We start from the raw sequence: 19,041 nt of genomic DNA, 5'->3' as shown, positions 1-19,041 counted from the left end.
GGGTTGATTAGCTTAGTATCTGTAGATATCAGCCTTGTATGGACCTTCTTCTGGAATACCCAAGTATTCAGCTTGAACTGAAGTCAATTTGGTTAATCTAGCATTCAAATGATCCAAATGACATCTAGCAACAGTTTCATCCAAAATCTTTGGCAACAAATGAACACCAACATCGAATGGACCAGTCTTGGCAAATTCAGGGAATTTTTCTCTAAATTCCTTATTATTAGCATTGAAAAGGGCAATTTGAGCCAAAACTTGATTGGAAAATGAACAAGACATGACAAATGATGAATGACCAGTAGCACAACCCAAATTGACTAATCTACCATCAGCCAACAAGATGATATGACGACCATTCTTCATCAAGTATCTGTCAACTTGTGGTTTAATGTTGACGACAGATTGAGCATTTTCTTTCAACCAAGCAACATCAATTTCAATATCGAAATGGCCAATGTTACAAACAATGGCATCCTCTGGCATTTTTTCAAAATGTTTACCAACAATGATATCTCTACAACCAGTAGTTGTAACGAAAATTTGACCAATTGAGGCAACTTCATCCATTGGTGCAACTTGATAACCAGAAACAGCAGCTTGTAAAGCATTGATTGGATCGATTTCAGTAACAATAACTCTGGCCCCCATACCTTGTAAAGCCAAAGCGCAACCTTTACCAACATCACCAAAACCGGCAACAACAGCAACTTTACCAGCAATCATAACATCGGTGGCTCTCTTGATACCATCAACCAATGATTCTCTACATCCGTACAAGTTGTCAAATTTAGACTTGGTGACTGAATCATTAACATTGATAGCTGGAACTTTCAATTTACCATCTCTCAAAGACTTGTACAAATGATGAACACCAGTAGTTGTTTCTTCACTCAACCCGAAACAATCTTGCAACATTTCTGGGTATTTTTCATGAACCAAAGAAGTCAAATCACCACCATCATCCAAAATCAAATTCAACTTCTTGCCGTCTTTGAAAGCAAACAATTGCTGCTCAATACACCATTGATATTCTTCTTCAGTTTCCCCCTTCCATGCAAAAACAGGAACACCAGCAGCAGCAATAGCAGCAGCAGCATGATCTTGAGTTGAGAAAATGTTACATGATGACCAGGTAACTTCAGCACCCAATGCAACTAAAGTTTCAATCAAGACAGCAGTTTGAATGGTCATGTGCAAACAACCAGCAATTCTGGCACCTTTCAATGGTTGTGATGGACCATATCTTTTACGAATATACATTAAACCTGGCATTTCGTTTTCGGATAATTCGATATCTTTTCTACCAAAAGCGGCTAATGAAATATCGGCAACTTTGAAGTTAGTGGCTGGAGCTGACATTGTTAATATAAAAGTCTTGTTTTCAGATTTGGTTGAGTTATTAGAGATCTAAATTGTAAAAAAGAAAGTGAAAAATCTCGATGGATAAAAAATTTGGAAATTTTCAGTTCATCTTTATATCTGAGAGAGACATATGTACTGTATATAAAACAACTACTACTACTACTACTACTATTGTATTGTTTTTCAAAAGTTATACGACGGAAATAAAAACAAAGGGGTAGTGTACAATTGAACAACTTCCAATTTTTAGTTCTTTCAACGTGTCACTTTTCCCTCCCTATAGGTTCAAAGAGACAGCACGTGCACCTTAGCAGCTTTTGCAACTTATACAAATCAATTCTTCTTTCATAAATTGTTTATCATAACATCATGCTATAGTTTATTCATTTAAAAAATAACCTATAAATAAATAACATTACTTCTGTATTCCATTAAACCAAATATCCGTTCTACCCATTCTACTTATAATTCAAATTTCAACCAATCTAAATCTTTATAATCAGTCGAAGTGGCACCTCCGTTACCTCTACCACCATCATTATTCACCGTAGCAAATGCATCACTGGTACTAGTGAATTGTGTCAGTTTAGGGGCAGCAATACTAATCTTCAGTGGTGATATCTGAGTTGATGGTAATTGAGAACTGTCTTGGGACGCTAAACCAGGAATGTCAAATTCATCATCCTCGTCATCATCATCATCATCATCGTCATTGTGCAAGCTGGTATAATTGCGGAAAAACTCTTCATCAATCATACTCATACTTGTATCAACCATATCGGTGTTGATTTCTGGTATAGATTCAATTATATCGTTGTTATTGCCACTGGTATTATTGTTGCCCAACATGATCAATTCATCATCGATGCCTTCGTGTTGGAAAATGGGAGGTTTACTAGCTCTATATTGTTCCAACACTTTCAATTGTTTTGAATGCATGTCCTGGCCATGTAGTTGATATTGTTGATGTTGTGGGTGATGTTGCTGGGGGTTATGCTGCTTTTGTTGATGGTGATGGTGATGGTGATGGTGATGCTGTTGTTGGTGATGCTGTTGATGATGATGTTGTTGTTGTTGTTTCATTTGTGCCGACAACATTGACGTTGTTGAAGTATTAGGTATGGAAGATGGAAGCATACCCAGTACATTCAATGGAGTAGCAGGTATAGAACTTGGTGTATCATTTTGACTAAAACTGTTGACAAGAAATGAATTTGGTGAATTTAAAGAATTTGGTGTATCAACAACATCATGAACATTGCCATAGTTGTGACCTTGATTGTGCATATTGTTATTATTCATGTGCATAATGGTGGTGTTACTATTATGCCTTGAAATTTGAGGACGTTGTTGACCATATTCTTGTGGAGTATCAAAATAATTTGATTGTGGGAACCTTTGATTGAGCATATTTATATTATTCGAAGTAAGTGAATTTGTAGGTGTTGATACAGATATAGTATTTTTTCTAGGTATGTTCACCAATGAAGTTCTCCTACTCAATGAAGATGATGACACAAGTGAATTGGTTCGTTTGATTGAGGATGGAATATTCGACATACTGAAAGTTGTAGCTTGTTGTTGGCTCAAAGATGAACTGGAAGGCAATCCACTCATGCTATTCCTGTTGGTAAAAGATGCACTCATGACTCCGCCATTTTGTTCAACAGTGGCAGGTATATTGACTTCCGATTTTTTCCTCTTAAATGGTTGATTATTGTTGATGGTGTATGAATAAGAGGAATTCGCTGACGACGCAGCTGATGTGGGGGAGCTTGCATCATTTCTACTTTGTGGGATAGGTATACTCTTGTTACTCAAACTAGATGAACTTGAGGTCTTGGGTAAAATCATTACATTCTTCAATCTTGAATTTTGCAATGAATTATTTGCACCAAATGAATTGGAAAATTGATTAGGTAAAGATGAAGCAATGGCACTAGTATTGGGGGCAATAGCAATAGGAGTATGTTTTTTATAAACAGTCATACCATCACCACTTCTTGAGTTCATATATTGAGCCGATGCTATATTCAATGTTCGTGGTGCTGAACTGGCCATTGCACTACTCGATGATTTTCTCGAGTTTCTCTTTTTGATAACATCAGTTTTCAAAGATAATGGACGGGTAGTACCATGTAATTTCAAAAACAACCCACATGCATTACACAAGGTATTACCATCGGTGTCTTTTCTCCACAACGGTGTCTTTTCAGTTTTACAATTGAAACATATAGTCTTTGCTGTTTCTGCATCAGTCTCCTTCTTTGTGGTGTTGATCTCTTCGGTTTCATTCTTCTTTTCCTGTTTTAATTCTTTCAATTTGGATAATGATGATGTCAAGTTTGATTTTGGTTTGGTAGTTTCCACATCAGAGGCTACACTACTCGACGTAGCCGAAGTGCCTGAAGCACTTGAATTGTTTCTTGAACAACTGCTGTGATCTGATTTAGGCGACTTGCACTCGGCGTCGTTTGGTTTAGTGTGTATATCCATAGAATTTTGACGATTAAATCCATTCTGCTGCGGTAGACTAGGAGTAGATGACTTTTCAACTGTATGTTTCGAAGGGCTATTGAATATTGGCTTCAAAGCACTAGTGTTTTGCAACTCATCTATCGATAATGGAGAAAGTAAATCAAAAGTGTCTTCATTTGTGCCCAGTAGATGTACGTGGCGACGATGTTGATGTTGATGTTGTTGGATATGTTGTGAAGTCAGTCTTTGACGAAAGTCAGGTGATATACTAATGTTATATTGATCATTCGATACGTTATTCTTCATATGACTTAGTTGAGTTTTACTATTTGATTTTCGCAATTGTCTGTTTTCGACTCTTGGTTGTAAATTTAACAATTTTTTAGCTGAATAGAAAATGTCAACTAATGATGGCCCCGGTTCAAACGAGGAGGAAGAAGTAGAAGAGTTATGTGATCCAGGTGAGTGCTCTGAACGACTGCGTTGTAGATTTGACTGAGGAGGCCTATTGTGTATAGACCGATGACCTGTATTCACTGCAGTTGTAGTCGCTGATGACACATTTGCATCAGTTGTTGTGGTTGAAGTAGTTGGCTGTGAATGACTATTTTTGCTAGCAGCTAATGGTGACGCAAAGTGATCACGAGACATCACTATACTGTCGTTGCTGTTGTTGTTATCATCAACTACCATATCTCCAGTGCTTGTAGTAGTAGTTGTCATTATATTGCGTTGTTGCTTTCTTAGCAAAATAATTTTGTATTTTGTTTGTCCCCTCTGAATAGTAATAAACTGATGTTATTTTTTTTTCTTTTCAATATACTCTTTAGTATGTCTCTGGGAAAATATATCTATATCAGGCAATAACAGTATTTAGTGCGTTGTGGTAGGTAAGCAGGGACTGTATATGGGTTCCTGTCTCTTGTTTGCCTCCGTTGTACCTACTGATGATGATGGTGATGGCTCTTGTGATTTGAATAAAATAAATTTGTTCTCCCAATTCACTTCGTTTCTGCTTCTGTTTCTGTCTGTCTGTCTGTTTAATTTAATTTAATTTAATTTAATTTAATTTTTGTTTCTTTCTTTTTGTATGTTGTTAAACAATGTGCAGAGTGTAAGAATAGAGTGTGAGTGTCTTATATGCAGTAGAAATAAAGTCGTGCTACTGTGTTCAAAAAATGGCACTTCTTAAAAAAAGTAGTGTACTGCCGGAGTCAGTGTCATAAAAGTTGTGTCGTGTTCCCATTAATGTATGTGTACACATATACACATATACATATATACACATATACATATATACATATATACATGTATATGTTATATGTTATATGTGTTTTTTTTGTTTCGCTTTGTGGACAGTGGGGGAGAGAGCATGAAAAAATTTTCCTTTTAGTTGTGTTTGTAGATATGGTGCGTTGGGTTTTGCTTTTTTTTGCAGCATAACAAAACGAAAAGAGCCAAGTAGATACTGCAAGTTAGTACATATGTAGTGCATGTGTAGCGCATGTGTAGTACATGTAGTACATGTGCTACATGTGACAGAATCCTCCTTACAAAAACCTTAAAAACTTTTATTCTATTTTATTTTAATTTTTTTTTTTTTTTCTACTACTAATACCGTCACAGTACCTCTTCGGAAATGTTAATAAAGTAGAGTAATAGAGAGTGTCGAGAGAAGTATATATGTGTGCCGTACAATGCAATTTAGCACAAAAACGGGAGACAACAAAGCCGGTAACTGCTGTTTCTTTCTTTGAACAGGGCTCTTGTCGGCTAAATTAGAAAACACATCCCACTCTAACCGTCCTGTCATTGTTCCAATTCTAGTTTAAAGGGTAACACATAGCGTACGTATGCTCTAGGCCATAAATTCCCATTTCTCGCTTACTTTATAAATTATACATACAGATATACATACAGATATACATACAGATATACATACAGATATACATACATACGTACATATATATATGGCCTAGTCCTTTGTTACTCTACCACTAGCACCGTTACTATTATGATCATTGTTATTGTTATTGTTATTGTTGTTGTTGTTATTATTGTTATTAGAATTATTCAGTCTGGTATACTTTCCACCTCCGTACCTAGACTTTCTTTCTCCCTTTCCTTCCATATTCAATGGTGATTCGACATGTAATCTATATTCAAAACTAACACCACCAACACGTTCGTTTGATCCGCTATCAACAGTCTTGATAGAATCAGCTCCCAGTAAAATCTCATCACATTCTCTAATTACTCTCAATATCGCATCGCATATGATACGTCTTGCTTGGAATGGAGTTAATGGTTTCTTATTGCCCTCTGCTACACCTTGCTGTTGCTGTTGCTGTTGTTTTTTAAAGTTCAAGTTGGAGTTCCAAACAGATATTATATCTTCATCTTTGCGTACACTCAACACAATCCCACATATATCATTATGTAATACATTTTGAATTTCAGCAGCATGAGTCAAAGGTATGAAATTACCTGTCAAAATCTTAATCACTATTCTTTCCCAAATCAATGCTGATCTTTTCCTTAATTTATCAATTGACTGTGTTTGAGAAGCCAACGATGCATCACTTATTGTAGTTGCATCTTTTCTATTTTGATGATGATGATGATGATGATCTTGTGCCTTTCTACTAAATCGAAATATCCAACGACCTCCTTTAGCGTTTAAAGGATCTTCCCAAACTGGATTCACACCAATCTTGAAAATAAGAAACTCAGTACCAATATTTAAATTAAAACTGGTCTTGATTGATGTTAACATTGTCCACATTTGTTCAATTGATGCAATATGGGAAATCGTAGTTGATTTATTATTTAAATCTGTAAATTGTAATTGATTTGTAGTTTGTAAATATGTATCAACACCTGGTTGCTGCAATGTGGTGGAATTATTGCCATCAGTGGTAGTAGTTGCCGTTGCAGAGTCAGTCGTACTTAACTCTTGTGGATGTTGCTGTTGTTGATGTAGTTGCAATTGTTGTTTTTTATTCCTAGAATGATGCCATACAGTCCAACAATAGGGCAAAACATGATCGTTTTCTGATACCGTTGCCAATGCTTCTTCAGTCAATTTAGCCACATCCAATTTAGGCAATTTAGCCAATTCTTGTGATGGCATATGTCCACTAGAACCTTGTTGATGATGGTGGGAACTATGACCAGAATGGTGTTGCAGATGCAGATGTTGTTCATTGTTACCGGTTCCACTCTCACTCACTTGACTGTTACTACTGCTGTGATTACTATGATGAAATTTCGATCTTGGTGGAAACGACGATTGGAAGCTTTGAACAGGTGTTGAAGATGGCGATGAACTAACTGACGAATCGGCATTCTGGTTCATTATTCTATTGAATAATGACTCAGCTCTTTTTAAATTATCAGACATGATGAGTTTGATGTATCGTCTTCTATAGATTTCAATGCAAAACTTTTTTTGGTGATGATGATGATGATGATGTGTATAAAAGAAAAAAAGAAACTTAAACTTGATTGATGACCATGGGGCTTATAGCAAAGTAGTATTTTCAATTAGTGTACAGCGAGAAAATAGTATGAGTTGAATTAGGTAGCTAGGGGTGGATTGGAATTGAGGGTGTATGTGGTTATGTATTGCTATATGATGATAATGATGATGATGATGATGAGTTTATTTGACAAAAATTGCAAAAAAAAAAATTCTTCTCGCATTCAATTACTTTACAATTTTTGTTACGTATTGTACACTTCTTAATTTTTGTTACTATTGCTTTATTGATGTTTGAACTATTTCCAAGTTGATAAATGCAGGTGAGTGGGATAACTGCAATTTAATCCTTCTATATCACCTTCTTTACGACAAAATTGACTTGGCAACGTACTACATTCATACTTCATACGGATGTGACTCGTCCATAGTCCTTCCATCATACACAATTCAATAATTCAATAACTCAATTCATACACAGCTTTACTTATCTCTATCGCCCCTAAGCTTTAGCATAATAATGCAAGTATCCACCCAAAGTCTTACATCCATTAATATAGTTACTAACATCCAATTTCTCATTAATCGAATGAGCACCATCATCACCTCTACCCATTGGCAACAACAACACATCAACCCCCAATTCTTTTTCAAATGTCAATGTAATTGGAATTGATCCACCTTCTCTAGTAAAATCTGGTACAATACCCCACACATCCTGAGTAGCTTTAGCTGCTGCTTGGAAACTTTCATTGAATGGATCAGAAACCCAGTAATTACCATCATGAATTAATTCGACTTTGAATTCGTTAGGGGACTTCAATTTAGCAAATTCCTGATTGATATGTTTAAATACCAATTCATCCAATTTCTTCGATTCAATATCTGGAACAGTTCTAATGGAAAATTTACCAACAACTTTAGATGGAATAACTGTCTTGGCACCAGCACCAGAAAATGCACCCTCAATACCATGTAACGATAATGATGGGTATCTCCATCTATGCTTTAAAATATCCTTCTTGTTTTGATGCAAAGCAGTATTTGATCCAGCAGCAGCATTCAATTCTTCAACTGAAAAATCAATGCTGTCGTACAATCCATCTTCTTTTTCAGTTAATGGAGCCACCATATCATCAACTCCTGGAATCAAAATCTTACCATTTCCATCAACCAAAGTAGACATAATTTTAATCAAATCAGTCATTGGTTCAGCAATGATACCACCAAAAATACCACTATGTAAATCAGCACCGGGCCCCTTGACAATAATTTGATAATAATTACATCCTCTTAACCCATAAGTCAAGACCGGTTTAGTTGTACCCAACCAATAATTATCAGAAATGGTAACTTGATCAACATTTTTGAAATATTGTTTGGCTTCTTTGGCAACCAATTCATCCAACCCTAAAGACCCACTTTCTTCCATACCTTCAAAACAAACAACTAAATTAACTGGCAACTCCCAACCCAATTTATTGTGAGCTTCAATAACATTCAACCATCCCATAACAGGTCCCTTGTCATCAGTTGATCCTCTACCATACAAAATATCCTTGGTCTTATCGTAATGCATAGTAAAAGGTTCAGTACCCCATCCATCCTCTTTCAAAGCTGGCTGAACATCATAATGTCCATAAACCAATACTGTCTTTTTTTTAGGATCAGATCCAAATCTACCCAATACAATAGGTGGCAACTGTAAATTAGCATCTTGTACTGGTGGAGGTTGCGTACCCAATTCTTTAACTTGAATATCTTGGAACCCCAATTGAGTCAATTCATCAACAAGAAATTTCGACATTTCGACAACTTTTGGTCTAAGCAGTTCATCAGATGAAACTGATGGGATGGAGATGGCTTTGGATAACCGTTCAATGAATTGTGGTTTCAATTCATCAATGGTTTTGAAAAGGGGGTCTAATGGTAGTTTATCGTACTTGTCTGACATTGTTTAGCTTGCGTTATGTTGTGTGGTTGTCTTTTGATTACAATTGACGTTCAATTGATAGGATTAACCAACGGACTTAGAGAAAAAAAGAAAAGGGAATTAAAGGAGATCAATTTCAATGCGGCGTTTTTCAGGTATAAAATTTTCTTTAGCCGTGTAACCAAATGGACCTAAACATTCAAAAACGCCATAAAGAGCTTAGAAGTCTATGATGCAAGAAATGCGAAACTTACCTGGAGGGTATGACTCTTGGGTTCAGCCAACTACAGAGAACGTGTGGGAGGGGGAGAGAGGAAGCAAAAGAACGCTAGAAGAAGGCTTCTTAACCATACATTACGAACACACAAAAATCCAGAAATAGCTCCTTTTCAATCTACCCCCTTCATGTAAACCAGATTGCATAAAACTTCCGCCAGGCTCTTTGATACCACTTTTCCGTTTCATTAAATATCAATTCTTGTTCGCGGATTTCTTTCTCTTCTGCTTCCTCTTCATCATCAATTCTTTGCTTGCCACTAGTTATGTCGGCAGTTGCTGGAATTCTAAAGTGTGTACGCTTGAAAACCTTCCAAAATACAAATAAACAAACGAAAAATGCTGGAGCGAAATAGCTTGTAAACAAATTGGAGACATTAAACTGACCAGGGAAAAAGATCCAGAATCCGTTAAAGAAAACCACTAGAACCGTAAAGATAAATCCAAAATAAGTGAAAAATGGATGCATCCATCGTGGACACAAAAAGTATGGGTATTCTGGATGTTTCATCTTCGTCTTATTTTGATATTCCCACGCTTTGCGGAATCGAAAATAGGACCACCATATACAAATATACGTCAACAATAACCCGGCAGAACATAGATTAACAAACCAGTTGAACACAACTGCCCCTCTTTCGTTAACATTCAAATATGAAAGGAAGGAAACAGCAAATGTGATAAGAACGCAGTATATGGGAGACCCATTGGGTAAACATTTGGCTAAAAAACGAGGTAAGTATCCACCTGTAGCAGCACCGTATATTGATCTGGCGGAGCAGTAAAAAAAGGCATTTCCACATGAGAAAGTAGCCATCATGATGCCGGCATTAATTACCGAGGCCAAACTTTTAACACCCACTTCTTCAATACCAATCACCCAAGGCGACCCGGCTGAAGAATTGGAGCCGGCCAGTAACTGCTCAACTAGCTTCGGATTTACTGCCGAAATTAAGCAACAAAGGAAAAACATCCCACCAACATAAAAGATATAAACTCGAATATAGGTTCTCTTTGCAGCATGGGCCATAGTTGTTCTTGGTCGCTTGATTTCACCGGCAAGCATAGCCAATACATCTGGACCACCAGCAGCAAACGCTGCCCACGACAACGAGCTCCACCATCCCAAAAATTTACCGGTGCTCCCACCAACCAAGTACTCTCTGAACAAGCCACCTTCATTCCAGTGCTGGAACCCATATGCATCATGACGTGGGTTTCCACCACACATTGATACAAGTGAAAAAAACATCAATCCAATAACCATAATCAATTTCAAGATTGATGCATAAAACTCAACTTCTCCGTAAATGTTTGAACCAAAAACACCAACAATGGGATAAATCACAATACAAATGGTAATCCACACACCTGGATTGATATCCGTCCAAAATCCAATCACTTGGGCAAAAGCTGTAGCTTCAAGACAAACAAACATCATACACGTGTAAATGTAGATTATACACGAAGCAAATCCAAGAGCTGGATCAACATATCTGGCACTATAATGAATGAATGATCCCCTGAGCGGTAAATAACAACAAATGACACCAACAACTTGCATTAAAGGATAGACAACAAACACTGCCCATAAAGTGAATGCCAAAAAGAATGACAATGATCCACTTTTATTCAAGGGAGTTCTAACACCGAGAAATAGACCACTTCCAATGGACTGTCCAACAATCATCAAGCTCACATGACGTGGAGTAATTCTCCTTTGTGTTTCTCCGTGTTTTTCTATATCGATGTTATCATGGAAGTCTTTGGGCTGATTGATTTTATCAGTTGCAATGGATTCCGCAAACTCAGATACTCTTTCGACATCAACTGTTGCAACACACTCTTTATCGAAATATTTCATGAAATTCATTATTCAATGTTTAAATAAACTGACTCCATTCACTTTCTGTTCAATCTGTCCTTTTTACGAGCATTCGGGGAAGTATTTAACATTAACAAACAGCGACCCATTTCACCGTTTAGATTCCAATGCGGAAAACATCTGTTAATATCGTCCTTAACTCCGATGCAATGCTATCAGTTTTGACTCAAGTGTGATTGAAAAAATTCCTCAATGTTTGAAACGGAATCGTGTCCCCGTTCATCTAAATTGATGCAAAAGGTTTAAATTCTACCATTGGTATTGTAAATCGTCGATGCAACGGAATATGAGCCCGAGAAAGCTCAATTATTCTCCAATCTCATTATCGTGACCCCGCACAGTTGCTTTTTAGCCAAAAACCGAAAACTAGTAGTGAAATTAGCATCTATAGCTCGAACCGGCTTTCTATAAACAAGATATAAGCATATCGTGTAATGATTGTAGGACAAGGGAATTCTTGCTTTCGTCCATATTTCCGAACCAAATCAAAGGAACCATCTTTACTCTTGGTGGAACAATCGCAAGGAAGCTTTAACCTGGCTACATAACAGATAAGTAGCTAGAAAAGCCATATCTCAATTTCTGCCATGCAGAAACATTACTAAAAGGTGGGGTATACCCGCAAAGCTTCCTTAAGTAGCTTAACATGAAAAAAATCGTACGCTTTTTTTCAGCTCCTGTTCAAAAGAAGGATGAATACCAACCTTGCTGTTTAACTTCTCTATGGCGTTGCACATTCGTTCAAATCCTTGATGGAAGCTTGAAATTGGATATATTTGAATGGGAATTTTCTTTTAGAAGCGTTGATTCTCAGAAACGTGGTGGCGTTGAAGTAAAAGCTATCACAATGTTAGTCCAATGTAAGTTTGTGTTCAAACACTTGAAATTCTTTCTTATGAATGAGTGATGAATCACAATAGCTCATAGTTATGCTTCTACCGCCAAAAGTAGTATGGAATTAATGTGGCTCTTTTTGGAAGAAAGCTTCATGAAAACACACAATTTTTCCACAGGTCACGTGAATCTGTAGTTTTTCTGACACGCCAAAAGGAATAATTGATGAGCTTAGATAGATATCTATTATCCACTCCACTTGATTGCAATGGATTCAGATGAGATTGAATCTACAAGTTCCGAAGAGGAGGATCTTTTTGACGTATTCAATTTGAGAAAGTCACCGGCGAAACCACAGAAAACCTACTCACGATCAACGCGACGTAATGATAGTCAAGAATCCCAGTCCAATTCTTATCTGTACAAAATCGACCGAGCTAGTCTAGGTCACGCGTCTTCTACAGAATCATCGCCCCAGACAAAGAGGACAAAAGTGCCACCAACTAAGAAACCACGTCTAAAACGTTATTACAATAAATCGAAGTTGGATGACGAGGAGGATGACGAAATACTCAATATTCAAGTACCCGCAATCTTCAAGGACAGTATAAAAAGTCAAAAGATTTATGAGAAACATCAACAAGTGAATCAAAGGATCGAGGATCGCGAGAGACTAGAAGAATTACGTGCACAACAAAGAGAAGTACGTCTAATACGACTATTGGAAGAGATGAATCGGGAAGGGGAAAAGAAATATGACTTGGAACGTGATAGGGCTTATTTGGAAAGCTTGCTTGTAAAGGATGAGCAGGCTTTGGATGGATATGGAATACCTCGTCACTTTTATGCCCTAAAGAGTGTACATTTTGATAAAACTCAAATACTGAATTATGATTTGGGCAACGAGATAAGCCGATCGCTACAGTTTCTAATTGCTAGAGATTCTCTGGCTGGTTACGCAAAAGTGAAAAAAGAGTTTAAGTCGTTCATTTTGAAGGGTTTATGCCTGACCAACCCTAAATTTTTACAAAGTTTGGGCCCTTTGGTTCTCTTACATAGCGATCCCATTTTCAATGAAAAGGAGTTTGAAGATCTACTTCTGAAGATAGGAGTGGATAATAAATTGATACAAAACGAAGATAAAGTACTACTAAAGGTGGAGAGAAAGACACCTGTATTGAAGCTTCAATTGGAAAGGTTGACTTTGTTATTCATGACGTATCTCCATTGTTCAATTGAAGTGGATTTTACAAAAGTGGCTAGATACTTTTTGCTAGTAGTTTCTGACTATAATGCTAACAAGCACGAGTTGCGAAGTTTGACCCTGTTCATTAATAGCGTGTTTCCATTACTATGTGCTAAAATTGACAATGCGCAGGATCTTGTAACTCGAATAATACAGCTCATCTTCCGAATTGAGACGAACGTACCTTATGATAGCGATAAGGAAAAGATCAAGAAAATGGATTTAGAATTGCATTACAACATTATCAAATTAATCAATGTGACTTTTGTAGGGGATAGGCAAATTGATTATATCATCAACGAATTGAACTTACAATACTTACTAGGAAGTGATTACCGAGACAGTGTCCACAGGTTTACTAAACAGAACTTGATTCATCATATTGCCAACAAGATAGTCATCGAAGATAATGTCAGGGATCTCCTCGAATTGAATGATTTACCAACAGCAGACAAAATTTATTTATTCTACTACAAGGTAAAGATACTACCTTTCATTTTAGTCAACCCCTTCAATTTCACACTTGATCGAGAAAAGAACACCAAAACACTTCGATCAATGAAAAGCTCAGTTGAAAGAATCTTACAAAGCTGCTATGGATTGATACGAGATTTAGGTTCAATAAATGTTGAAATTGTAATGACGAGCTTGAAAACTGGTGTTGATAAATTTAGTTTCAATCGAGAAGAATTGGTGAGATTTCTAACTAATATACACCAAGATTTAAGTTTACAATGTGATAAATTGGAAAGTGATTTGAAATTGGTTAATCAGGATTTTTTTTACGGGTGAGTTAATTGGCGGGTTCTGTATAGAGGTAATAGAGTAGCTAATATGGGGTCTTGTGATTTAGTGTCAAACTTTTATAAGGTGCACGTGCATCGGATAAAATATAGGTATTGTGCAAGTTTTGGAGTTTGCGGATGTCATTTAGTTACAAAAGAATAGGTGACTAATTTATAGACACGTTTAACTAAGTCATCCACCAACTCGCTTTTCTTGGTGCACGATAATTGAAATACTATTCATTACCACTATCAATCTAATTGCAACTACTGTTCAGAATTAGGCCACAAAAGAAAAGAAATCATATACTGAGAGTGACATTTTATGATCAAGTTGTCGACACGATTGTACACCACACTACCACAAATACTAAAGATGACTGTTGAACACCAACCCATACACAGCCAGTCTCAAAATGGATATACAACTGGCAAGCCAGTTACGTATGTGAATTCAGAGCTCACTGCAGTTGAACAATCCAAACCAGGACGAAAAGTTGAGCTTCCATTTGGATTTGGTCCGTTACCTGAGGATCATTCTGACAAGACGATATTCTTTTTCGATATTGATAATTGCTTATATCCCAAATCGACCCGCATCTTTGAGATGATGCAAGAAAAGATTCATGAATATTTCAAACACAATTTACAATTAAATGACGAAGACGCTTATAGATTACACCATAATTATTACAAGACTTATGGTTTAGCTATTGAAGGATTGGTTCGTAATCACCAAGTTGATGCATTAGATTACAATTCCAAAGTTGATGATGCGTTGGATTTACATGCTGTATTACGTTACGATAAACCGTTGAGAGACACATTGTTAAAAGTGAAACAGTCGGGTGAATTTGATTATTTTTGGCTAGTTACAAATGCGTACAAGAATCACGCATTAAGGGTGATTAGCTTTCTCGGAATCGGTGATTTGTTCGACGGGTTGACGTACTGTGATTATGCAAAGTTCCCCATTGTATGTAAGCCAATGAAAGAATATTTCCTTAATGTATTTGACTTGACTCAATTGGACTATGAAAATAAGGACGTTTTAGCTAAGCAGTGGTTTATCGATGATAGTGAACTCAATGTTAAAGCCGCTTGTGATTTAGGTGTAGGACATGTGATTCATTATGTTGAACATGATGAAGATATCGCTAAATTGAAACAAAAAGACGATTTTACAAAGTACTATGGAGATGGAGCTACTGGGTCCAAGATTCAAATTTTGAGTAACTTCTCAGACTTGCCTAAGCTTGTAGGTGTATAAAGGAATAGATTGTGATAGATGTTGATGGGTTTGCAGCATAGTCAACCTGGTAAAAATTAATGAGTAAAACCAAAAACAAGTACCACTAAAATAACTACTCTACTTAAATTCTATACTATGCAGCTAAGTCACCAGTATAAAGCCAAATTAGTAAGGGTCAATGGCGGTGGCCAGCCACCAGTCAGTTGCTCATTTTCAATGTTCGTCATCTTTGCATTTTAGACAAGCCCACCATTTGATACGCTATGTAGTTGTGTGCTACTTCTTCCACTTCTTTGTTTTCTCAATTGTCACAACGGCAATTCTCAAGTAATTCGACCTCAATCCCCGGGTCTGCAATTTCCAGTGTTTCGAGTCTTGTTTATGTAGTAATATCATCAACTTCTACCACGCTGCAAAAGCCTAAGTCACAACCCCCCAATAAATCACCCTTTGGATTATATGCTTGCCATTTCAGAACGGCTTGGACAGTATTTCACTCACAATATCAATATCGAAAGCGGGTTTGAAAAGTGATGCTATTCACAAAATCAAATCTGTGGGGATTGTGTAAATTGTGGTACATAACATTAAATGTGTTGCGTATTTGAATTAAATAAATCACATTTCTTCAATATTGACGAATCTTCTCTTTTTCAACCAAAAGGGTTCTCAATACCATCGTATGCCGCAAAGAGATCATTTTCGCTCACTTCTCGACCCTATTCAGGTCAACATCATGGAAGCAATGAACCATGACGTTGAAAAGAATATGAACGCATTGATCCCTGAACTGCCAAAGTCTACAAAATACTTATGGGCTGAGAAGGCAGTTTTTGGTACCAATCACACACCTCGCGAACTAAATTGTCTAACATGGTGATTGAAAGACCTAATACATCTCAGCAATGTTTGTATAACGAAAACGTCGACGTAACAAATCCAAGGGACATCAGCATCTCCAAACATCATTCAAACTCTAGGCTTAACAACTCTTTTGTAGTGAAATCCTCTATGTTATTTTCATTCACCACCGACTGATACTTGTTCAACTTATCTCTTACATCATTCAAGTCAAGCATTATACTCATTAGCAGTTCATCACTCAGCCATACATAAGGGAGACTCGTAATCAACAGGATCAAAAGTAAGCTCAATCGATCTAATTTGTGCCATCGAAATACTAGTTCCTCATATTGTTTGCGTGTTTCTTCATTTTCCCCAACTTGAGCTTCCTTTTGGTAAATGTACCTTGTCTGCAACTCCTTGAATTGTGAGTCCAATTGTTCCACCTCATCCATCAATGGTCTTATCTCTGTGTAAATTATTTCAAACGGATTCTGCTGCAGTTGATTGCTTTCATTCCGTTTCTTGTTTTCAATTTCTTGCACTTTATATACAAGCCCATTGTCATCGTACAATAAACCCAATCGATCTAGTATTTTCGTTTCTGAGGTATTCAAATTGGCTTGGTTTATGGCCCTGAGTATTGGCGCAGACATGAGCAAGAATCGATTAAGCAATGAATCGGTCTTGACTAGATTATTTTGTAATTGGAGAAACTGATAAAGCTCATCCAAGTTATTGATATCCATCGCTTGTTTAATCTGATCAATCTGCAGCGATGTGTCTCTAAGATTAGCCACTTCTTTCAACTTGGTCAAGTACATCAAGTGGTTAAGTTTGTGGGTTAGATTTTGGTATGCAGTGTAGTACTGCTTCTCTAGATCATGAATATGAGCCCATGATGTGAAGTCTTGTTGTTGTCGGATCTTAGGGATGCCATACTGATGCGATAGTATTGAAGTGGCTCCGAGAAAGTCATTGCATGCTTCACCCAACTTGTCTGACATTGAAGCTGGTGGAGGGTCAAAAATGCTACCAAAAGATTTTCGTCAACAAAATTGAGTGTTCTCTACCGCCAGCTACCGCCACGTTACCACTTTTCCAATCCTCTTGTCATGTCAATCGACCAAGCTCTCATCAAAAGAAAACTTCTCAATGTTGCCACCACCGGTAGATTTGCCACTTTCGCGCCAGAAGAAACAAACCACCACACCAAACAACTCAAATCATATCTCCAACACCACCAAGATAAATTAGATTCAATTGAATTGTTTCAGCTTTTTGAACTAGATTTCTACTTGTCACTAATTACAGGACACGACATTGAAGCCAAAGCGGTACTCGAGAGATTGAATGACCAATTCGGTGGCAAAGTTTCCTCCCAGCGAATCAAACTACTCAAATCAATATACTTTGAAGCCATTGGAGATTTAGAGAGTGCAGGCAAAGTTTTAAGTGAAGACCCAGATGAGTTGATTTTGTCGAGGAGACTTACAACAATGTCCAGGCACGATGGAGCGAGGTACATAAGCAATCTCATCTACTACTTGAACCTTGCGCCAGGTGATGTTGTTGCTTGGTGTGAGTTAGCTGATGAGTATGCTAAGTTGAAGGAATACAAGAAAGCTATCCATTGTCTTAAAAGGGTTCTCACAAATCAACCCGATGCGTATATTCTATACAACAAGATAGGACTGTATTATTATCAGTTGTCGCTTGGATCCCATAAAGAGAAGAATGAGCTTCTACAATCAAGTGTGAAGGAGTATTTGAGACTGGTTGAAATATACGCGGGCAATCGCTCCACCTGGGAAGGATTGTACACGACAGTTAAGAATTTGGAGGATGGCACTGAGAAAGAGAAGTTGATCAAGATTTGTGAACGAGAATTGAGCAAAAACTAGGTTAACACGCGTGAATTGTCTCACTGAAGTCGGGGTATTTTCAGAATTGCAGTAATTTGTTTAGAGAGCAACAAAAGATAGAAGATTCTCATTCTAATGTTGCAATAAGATGGAGCTAAGTCGCTTGTTAGTCTTCTTGCATCCCCAAACAGCTTATATGCCTAAGTTCTACTCCAATGGGAAAAGGCAGCTTCATACAACTCTTTCGACTCTACGAAAACTATTCATGCATTGGGACACACACGTGCGGCAGCTTTAGATAGCGTAATTTCGGTGAATATCGCACTGGTGAATATCACGCTCTCGTTAGCTCTTTTCCACTTACTCGTTATCATTTCTCAAGGGCGTAAAGGCTTACAACTGGATCTAGTTTACTGTTACTCAAAGTGGCCAAAACAAGGCCCAACTCAAATATACACTGCCCGCAAAATCGCCCATCTTTATCTCCTTGCATTCTTCCGATTGGGCAGAGTTGTTTATCCACGGGTAAAAGTGGACGGCGTGGCAGTTCCAAGCATTTAGACTTTTTTAGTTTGGTCATGCGTTTTATTTTCTGGTGTCCAACTTCACCCACTTCCCCGTGGGATTCCATGGAGGTGTTCTTTTGGCATCCACTTTGTATGCGAATGTAGGGGGATGAGTGTGTACTTCGGCTAAAAGTAATAAAACCTGATAACAAATGCTTACACAAAAAGAGAACTGATTTTGTTGCTACCGTAAGTTACCCCAAATGTCAGATGTTACCAAGCTGTATATTGT

General features: G+C 37.3%; 9 protein-coding genes across 9 annotated transcripts; 3 read left to right on the top strand and 6 right to left on the bottom strand. All coding sequences in view use genetic code 12, as the record gives it.

Annotated features, from left to right (window-relative positions):
- Window positions 1-12: 12 nt before the first annotated feature.
- CORT_0F01110 (Sah1 S-adenosyl-L-homocysteine hydrolase) lies at window positions 13-1,362 on the bottom strand (the record flags this gene model as incomplete). Its single annotated transcript, XM_003870419.1, has 1 exon — window positions 13-1,362. The coding sequence occupies one exon, from the start codon at window positions 1,360-1,362 to the stop codon at window positions 13-15; it is 1,350 nt and encodes a 449-aa protein (XP_003870468.1).
- Window positions 1,363-1,827: 465 nt separating this feature from the next.
- On the bottom strand, window positions 1,828-4,566 carry CORT_0F01100 (Gln3 GATA transcription factor; the record flags this gene model as incomplete). The annotated part of the gene is made up of 1 exon (XM_003870418.1): window positions 1,828-4,566. One exon carries the CDS (start codon window positions 4,564-4,566, stop codon window positions 1,828-1,830), a length of 2,739 nt encoding a protein of 912 aa, XP_003870467.1.
- A 1,252-nt stretch (window positions 4,567-5,818) lies between these two features.
- On the bottom strand, window positions 5,819-7,246 carry CORT_0F01090 (hypothetical protein; the record flags this gene model as incomplete). The annotated part of the gene is made up of 1 exon (XM_003870417.1): window positions 5,819-7,246. The coding sequence occupies one exon, from the start codon at window positions 7,244-7,246 to the stop codon at window positions 5,819-5,821; it is 1,428 nt and encodes a 475-aa protein (XP_003870466.1).
- Window positions 7,247-7,826: 580 nt separating this feature from the next.
- Window positions 7,827-9,278, bottom strand: CORT_0F01080 (metallodipeptidase; the record flags this gene model as incomplete). The annotated part of the gene is made up of 1 exon (XM_003870416.1): window positions 7,827-9,278. One exon carries the CDS (start codon window positions 9,276-9,278, stop codon window positions 7,827-7,829), a length of 1,452 nt encoding a protein of 483 aa, XP_003870465.1.
- Window positions 9,279-9,660: 382 nt separating this feature from the next.
- CORT_0F01070 (hypothetical protein) lies at window positions 9,661-11,406 on the bottom strand (the record flags this gene model as incomplete). Its single annotated transcript, XM_003870415.1, has 1 exon — window positions 9,661-11,406. One exon carries the CDS (start codon window positions 11,404-11,406, stop codon window positions 9,661-9,663), a length of 1,746 nt encoding a protein of 581 aa, XP_003870464.1.
- Window positions 11,407-12,520: 1,114 nt separating this feature from the next.
- Window positions 12,521-14,290, top strand: CORT_0F01060 (hypothetical protein; the record flags this gene model as incomplete). Its single annotated transcript, XM_003870414.1, has 1 exon — window positions 12,521-14,290. The coding sequence occupies one exon, from the start codon at window positions 12,521-12,523 to the stop codon at window positions 14,288-14,290; it is 1,770 nt and encodes a 589-aa protein (XP_003870463.1).
- Window positions 14,291-14,659: 369 nt separating this feature from the next.
- On the top strand, window positions 14,660-15,553 carry CORT_0F01050 (possible pyrimidine 5' nucleotidase; the record flags this gene model as incomplete). Its single annotated transcript, XM_003870413.1, has 1 exon — window positions 14,660-15,553. One exon carries the CDS (start codon window positions 14,660-14,662, stop codon window positions 15,551-15,553), a length of 894 nt encoding a protein of 297 aa, XP_003870462.1.
- A 947-nt stretch (window positions 15,554-16,500) lies between these two features.
- CORT_0F01040 (hypothetical protein) lies at window positions 16,501-17,385 on the bottom strand (the record flags this gene model as incomplete). The annotated part of the gene is made up of 1 exon (XM_003870412.1): window positions 16,501-17,385. The coding sequence occupies one exon, from the start codon at window positions 17,383-17,385 to the stop codon at window positions 16,501-16,503; it is 885 nt and encodes a 294-aa protein (XP_003870461.1).
- Window positions 17,386-17,493: 108 nt separating this feature from the next.
- On the top strand, window positions 17,494-18,282 carry CORT_0F01030 (Emc2 protein; the record flags this gene model as incomplete). The annotated part of the gene is made up of 1 exon (XM_003870411.1): window positions 17,494-18,282. One exon carries the CDS (start codon window positions 17,494-17,496, stop codon window positions 18,280-18,282), a length of 789 nt encoding a protein of 262 aa, XP_003870460.1.
- Window positions 18,283-19,041: the final 759 nt, after the last annotated feature.

Source organism: Candida orthopsilosis, assembly GCF_000315875.1.
Source record: "Candida orthopsilosis Co 90-125, chromosome 6 draft sequence".
In the NCBI taxonomy this organism is placed as follows: Eukaryota; Fungi; Ascomycota; class Pichiomycetes; order Serinales; family Debaryomycetaceae; genus Lodderomyces; species Lodderomyces orthopsilosis.
Note: the sequence above shows the minus strand (reverse complement) of the source record. Positions and strands in the feature narration are given on the sequence as shown.